Source organism: Palaemon carinicauda, chromosome 3 (genome assembly GCF_036898095.1).
Source record: "Palaemon carinicauda isolate YSFRI2023 chromosome 3, ASM3689809v2, whole genome shotgun sequence".
In the NCBI taxonomy this organism is placed as follows: Eukaryota; Metazoa; Arthropoda; class Malacostraca; order Decapoda; family Palaemonidae; genus Palaemon; species Palaemon carinicauda.
In genome coordinates this window covers 73,270,844-73,277,528 of record NC_090727.1, presented here as the reverse complement: position 1 = coordinate 73,277,528, position 6,685 = coordinate 73,270,844, and the positions used below count along the sequence as shown (strand labels likewise).

General features: G+C 39.2%; 1 protein-coding gene across 1 annotated transcript in view; it reads left to right on the top strand.

The window, feature by feature from the left end:
* Window positions 1–5,061, top strand: part of LOC137638859 (uncharacterized) — a 36,894-nt gene extending 31,833 nt beyond the window's left edge. The window contains exons 3-6 of the mRNA XM_068371271.1: window positions 2,451–3,222; window positions 3,352–3,487; window positions 3,779–4,060; window positions 4,281–5,061. Of these exons, the coding sequence (XP_068227372.1) occupies window positions 2,451–3,222; window positions 3,352–3,487; window positions 3,779–4,060; window positions 4,281–5,057 (1,967 nt within the window). The 3' untranslated portion in view covers window positions 5,058–5,061. The remainder of the gene's footprint in view (window positions 1–2,450; window positions 3,223–3,351; window positions 3,488–3,778; window positions 4,061–4,280) is intronic.
* The last annotated feature ends 1,624 nt before the right edge of the window (window positions 5,062–6,685 follow it).

Here is a 6,685-nt window from a genome sequence, read left to right as displayed (position 1 = left end):
TGAGCGAGGCAAGAGAGCGTGCTAAAAATAGGAATGAATGGCGAGCGATTGTGACGCAGTTCCAGTAGGCCCTGCTGCTGCCTCCGATGCCTTAGATGACCGCGGAGGTAGCAGCAGTAGGGGATTCAGCATTATAAAGCTTCATAAGTGGTGGATAATGTGGGAGGGTGGGCTGTGGCACCCTAGCAGTACCAGCAGAACTCGGTTGAGTCCTTTGTTAGGCTGGGAGGAACGTAGAGAGTAGAGGTCCCCTTTTTGTTTTTGTTTCTTTGTTGATGTCGGCTACCCCCCAAAATTGGGGGAAGTGCCATGGTATATGTATGTATGTATGCAAAAACAATTGTTATAAAATTGAACTTTCAATATGAAAAAAAAAATTAAAGATATACTATTTTCTATGATTTGCAAAAACAATTGTTATAAAATGTATCTTTCAATATGAAAAAAAAATTAAGGATATACTCATTCCTATTATTTGCAAAAACAATTGTTATAAAATGTATCTTTCAATATGAAAAAAATTAAGGATATACTCATTCCTATGATTTGCAAGAACAATGGTTATAAAATGTATCTTTCAATATGAAAAAAATTAAGGATATACTAATTCCTATAATTTGCAAAAAACAATTATTATAAAATGTATCTTTCAATATGAAAAAAATTAAGGATATACTAATTCCTATGATTTGCAAAAAACAATTATTATAAAATGTATCTTTCAATATGAAAAAAAATTACGGATATACTAATTCCTATGATTTGCAAAAAACAATTATTATAAAATGTATCTTTCAATATGAAAAAAAATAAGGATATACTAATTCCTATAATGTGCAAGAACAATTGTTATAAAATGTATCTTTCAATATGAAAAAAAAATAAGGATATACTCATTCCTATGATTTGCATAATCAATTATTATAAAATGTATCTTTCAATATGAAAAAAAATAAGGATATACTAATTCCTATAATGTGCAAGAACAATTGTTATAAAATGTATCTTTCAATATGAAAAAAAATAAGGATATACTCATTCCTATGATTTGCATAATCAATTATTATAAAATGTATCTTTCAATATGAAAAAAAAAATAGATATACTAATAGTAGTAGGAAACGTGCCTCAGCTGCTCACTTTTTGGGGCTAATGTCCGGATTGCTCAGCTTGTCAGGATTGCTCAGTCAGGATTGCTCACTTTTTGGGGCTAATGTCAGGATTGCTCAGCTTGTCAGGATTGCTCAGTCAGAATTGCTCACTTTTTGGTGCTAATGTCAGAATTGCTCACTTTGTCAGGATTGTTCAGTCCGTTTGGGGATTTTTTACGTAAGGTTTTGTTTACAAACAACCCCTTCCCTTCCCCTTTTTGGGGCCATTGTCAGGATTACTCACTTTTTGAGGCCATTGTCAGGATTGCTCAGTCCGTTTGGGGATTTAAACGTAAGGTTATGTTTACAAACAAACCGCCCCCCCTTCCCCCAAGCTACTACCAACACCCCCCCCCCCACAGTGGGCGTTTTCTGTGTCTATGGTCACCGGCAGGCTTAGAGTTGTCTATCTTGAATGACACACCCCTCTTTCCCCCTCCCTCCCTTCCCCGACCCCTAGGGGGGGGGGGCGTTTTCTGTGTTTGTGGTCACCGACAGGCATGGAGTTCTCTATCTGGATGACCCATGCCCCTAAATAGTGACAGACACACACACACACACACACTTGTGTGCCAACGTGAGGCAATCGAGGGGGGGGGGGGGGCTTTCCTGTGTGTGGACACCACCAGGCATCAAGTTCTCTATCTGGACCCTAAGATAGTGTCATCCTTTCAATTTAAGCCAATAGATGTGTCCCAACGTGAGGCAATCGAGTTTACACGCCTCCTCCACCGTTATCTCTCTCTCTCTCTCTCTCTCTCTCTCTCTCTCTCTCTCTCTCTCTCTCTCTCTCTCTCTCTCTCTCTCTCTCTGTCCATTTGTTTTGAGGCCTTTCGCTTACATTAACATATATGGGTAATAATCACTTACATTGGTATATATGGGTAATAAAAAACGTATTACAACTTAGTTTCTTTTATTATACGAAGCATACGTGCAAAATAACATTTCGTGAATAAAGACATAGCACTTAGTGGGAAATAATCTGGGTCTAAAAACATTTATTTAAAACCCTAACATTTGCACGCTTAAAAGCGGTAGGAAAACATTTTTAATTAGGTTTCTTCAGCACTTGGCATATCTTCATTGAAAATTCAGGTTTTGTATATTTCCAGATGTACATACACGGTCTTGAATTTAAATGGAGAAGATAGTATAATAACACTGACGTGCAAAAACGGCATGAAGCTACCTGCGACCTGTCAGTGGCGCTGAATTTTCCCTCTCGCGGGAGCACAGTAAGATTTAGAAACCCCCATAAGACGCAAAAGTTTTCTTATATTTGCGTCTTTGACTTAGAATCAGCTTTGAAGAAATCCCCCGGGGCTTATGGTGTGGAGACCATACACGAATCAATAGCTTATTGCTATATCATTATCGACGGCGAAGGAAAAAGAGTCGCCTCCAGTCATTATTGCGGGAATGATTGCGTCGATAACTTTCTGTTAGACCTTAGTGATTGTTGGGCGGCGATCAGATCACAGAGGAAAACATTCCCCATTGATATGTCGACCGAGGATGAAAGAACTTTCCAACAGCAGACTGTATGCCAGATGTGTAAGACGTCGTTCAAACACGACCACGACAAGCACAGACACCATGACCATGCCGAACCCAAGAATAACTTTATTGGCGCTTACTGCGCGCGTTGTAATTTAGCGTGTCGCGAACTTAAAACTCGACTCCCCGTTTTTGCACACAATTCTAGTTACGACCTGGGTCTTATCCTTAAGGAATTGAAAACTAAAGTCGATATTACAATCATGACGAAGCAAGGGCTTAAAAATCAGCGAATGACTGTCGGTAATTTAGTTTTCCTCGACTCTTTAGCCTTTTTAGGATCTTCTTTGGATAGTTTAGCCTCCGAATATTTTAGGGATGGAAGGAAGGCTGGCTTAACAGAGGACATGTTAAGCGAAATTAGAGATGACAAATTGCGGGGTGAAGTCATTCAAGGCAAATTACCTTTCTGTTATGACTATATAGATAGCCTTGCAAAACTCAATGAAACGCATTTGCCCCCCAAAACGGCATTTTACAACAAGCTAAGGGAGCGCGATATATCAGAGGAGTAATATAAACGGGCTCAGCGTGTTTGGGATATAAGCAAATGTAAAACGCTGAAAGATTTCCTTCTCCTTTACCTCATTGTAGACACAGCTTTATTGGGGGATATTCTCATTTGGTGGCGCTTCATACTTTATGATAAGTACGGTCTTGATTTACCACACTATGTTTCACTTCCATCCTACGCCTTTGACAGCTTCCTTAAGATGAGCGAGATTGAGTTGGATCACGTCTATGATGAGGAATTGTATAATCTAATTAGACATAATGTTAGGGGGGGGGGTTTCACTTCTGTGGTGCGTCAATCATTCACTGCCAACAACCGTGAAATAAATCCATCATTTAATCCTGATCTCCACCAAAGTTCTTACATCCTTTATTTAGACTTCAACTCCCTGTATGCAACAGTTATGACTAAGAAACTTTCCACTGGTGGAATTCGTAAATTTTCCGATGAAGAAAAGGATCTGTTTTTAGGAAGGGGTATTGAAAATGCTAATACAAACGGGGATAAAGGACACTGGCTCCTGGTTACTACTAAAGCACCTTCAGAAGAAGTTGCTAGAGCCACTGATGAACTGCCGTTATGCTTATCCCACGAGGAAGTTGCTTTTAAAAATCTATCACCCTACTGTAAAAGCGTACTAGAACACGAAGGGGGACGCATGACTGTAAAGTGTAAAAAGCTTATGGCCACCCATCACAGTAAAAAAGAATATCTCATTTCCCTCCCTCTTTTACAGTTGTATATGGACTTAGGCTTAGAACTAGAGGTTGTGCATTCAATCTATGAATTCAGTCAAAGTGCTTACATGAAGGATTTTATTAAAACCAACATCGAAGCGAGGAGCGCAGCAACCTCATCTACAGAAAAAAAAAGCCTTCAAAGCTATGAGTAACTGCGTATTTGGGAAAACTTTACTCAACCCTTTAAAATACGCTGAAAAAAGTAAAGTTGTCAATAAAGCAAGCACTTACTTACAGGAAGCCCGGAATCCGAGACTAAAATCAACCATCCATTTGTCAGAAGACCGTATTATCTCCACTTCTACCCTCCCTCAGGTCGTCATCAATATGCCTAATTACATAGGTTTTGCCATTCTAGAATCGGCCAAGTTTGACCTTTACTACTTCTTTTATAAGGTTCTCAAGAATAATTATGGGGATAAAGTCAAACTCCTTTACACCGATACAGATAGTTTCATTTTTGCTCTGGAAGTTGACGATCTTAATTCAGAGTTAGCGCAAGAACCCTTGAAATCATATATGGATTTTTCCAACTTCGACGTTGATCACCCGCTTTTTAGTAATAAGAGAAAGGGGGAGCTGGGGCTTTTAAAATCAGAAACGGGGAGTAATCTTATAACGGAGGTGAAAGCGTTGAAACCTAAAATGTATTCCATGCTAGTTCAGAAACAGGGTCACATTAATCGTGCGAAAGGTATACCAAGTCACATGCATGCTTCGATAAACCACGAACAGTATTCCCAAATCCTGGAAGATCATCGCGTCAACTATCTCACTGTACGGACAATTAGAAATGTGAGAGGACAAATGAGTACCACTAAAGTAAAAAAGAAGTGTCTCTCGGCTTTTGATTCGAAGAGATACCATACAAGCCCATACAATTCTTACGCATACGGGCATCCCGATATTGAAGTGGGGGATGAGGAAGTTGCAAGTGAAGTTCGATTCAACAACCCCCTTCCCAAATTACTGAATCCACCTTCAGAACCAATCCCTCGCGTTTCTGAAAATTTATGGAAAAAGAGAGAAGAAAAGGTTACAGTCTATTTTCCACCCACCGATAATGGAATGTCAGAAAACGGGGAGGAGTGAATACAAAACTTTACTGCGAATAATTATAGTGTCTACCTTTCCCCATGTATTGTTTTGCTAGAGAAAATAAAATGTTGTTACTTTCCATTAAAGGGTTTTATTTATTCTGCGGTACTTATATGGACACAGTTTTATAATACCATTCAGTCAGCTAGAGGTTTAGTTAAAATGTACAAGTGCTTTAAAGCTGCAGATTTGGACCTTTTTAGAGAGCCAGCACGTATCATTGTGTCTGGTTTCTCCAACTCGGGTAAATCCTACCTTATAGAAAAATTAATAGTAAAATATGAAAGTAAGTTTACGCACATTATTATGTGCGGTGTGGATCAGCATACTTTGAAATCGCATCCAGTAATAGGACCAAAACTCTCCCTCTTTGCAAATATCGTAGACCCCATGAGTGAGATAGATACGGAAGCTGGCCCGTAAAAATATCTCTGCTATATTTATTACGCAAAATATGTTTTACAGTGGAAAATACGCCAGAAATATAAGTATAAACGCTTCCCATATGCTATTGCTGAGAACGAGGGATATATCGCAGGTCGAGTTATTAGGAAGGCAAATATTTGGTTCACCTTTATCAAAGAAATTTGTGAATGTTTATAAAAATGCTGTTATGACTAAACCTTTTTCCCATTTGCTGGTTGATTTAAGTTTAAATACTCCTAGCGAACTCCAGTTGAGGACAAATATAGCGGGGAGTTCCTCGTGCGAGGTTGTTTTTGGAGAATGGGAGACGTAAAGAGGAAGATTTTAGAAACGGTATATGAAAACTATTCCCACCCATCAAGTTTGGGAGGTATTAATTCCATTTACAGAACCGCCAGAGCTTTAGACGCGCGAATTACCATAAATGACGTAAAAGACTATTTGACCACGAAAGATGCCCATACTCTTCATACGCTTACGAGAAAAAAATTCCCCAGACGTCAAATGGTGGCTCCAGCTCCAAAAGTTATCATTAGCTGCGATCTCGCCGATATGCGACGTTTATCTAAATTCAACAAAGGTGTAAACTACCTTCTGATTTGCATAGATATTTTCTCCCGTTACCTCAAGGTCGTTCCTCTTAGAAATAAGAAGGCCCAGACTCTGCTAATAGGCCTAAAAGCAATCCTTTCTCTACCTCAATTTCAGGGTGTTAGTCGGCTCCTTACCGATAGGGGGTCAGAATTTTATAACAAACTTACGATCAAGTACCTAAAAGAAGAACATATAAAACTCTACAGCGTTTCCTCGTATGAAATCAAAGCCGCCATTGCAGAACGTGTTATACGTACTCTAAAGCAAAAGATATATAAACATTTAACTCTGAGAAATACTCTCGCGTATCTTGATGTCCTCCCTGAACTTGTAAAAAACTATAATAGGTCCCCACACAGAGGGTTGGGAGGGGGAGTGTCCCCTCTCGAAGTTCATGCATATACAAACCCGGAAATCATTAAGCGACAATTTCGGCGCATGTATAAATCAAGCAGCTTTACATCGAAACACAATAGTAAGGCGTTAGCAGTAGGACAGACAGTGCGCATTGCAAGTGGGCTCCGTCGGTCGGTATTCCACCGTGGGTATAAAATTCAAAATACGTTAGAAATATTCAAAATTCGGAGCGTGGACCGGAGACA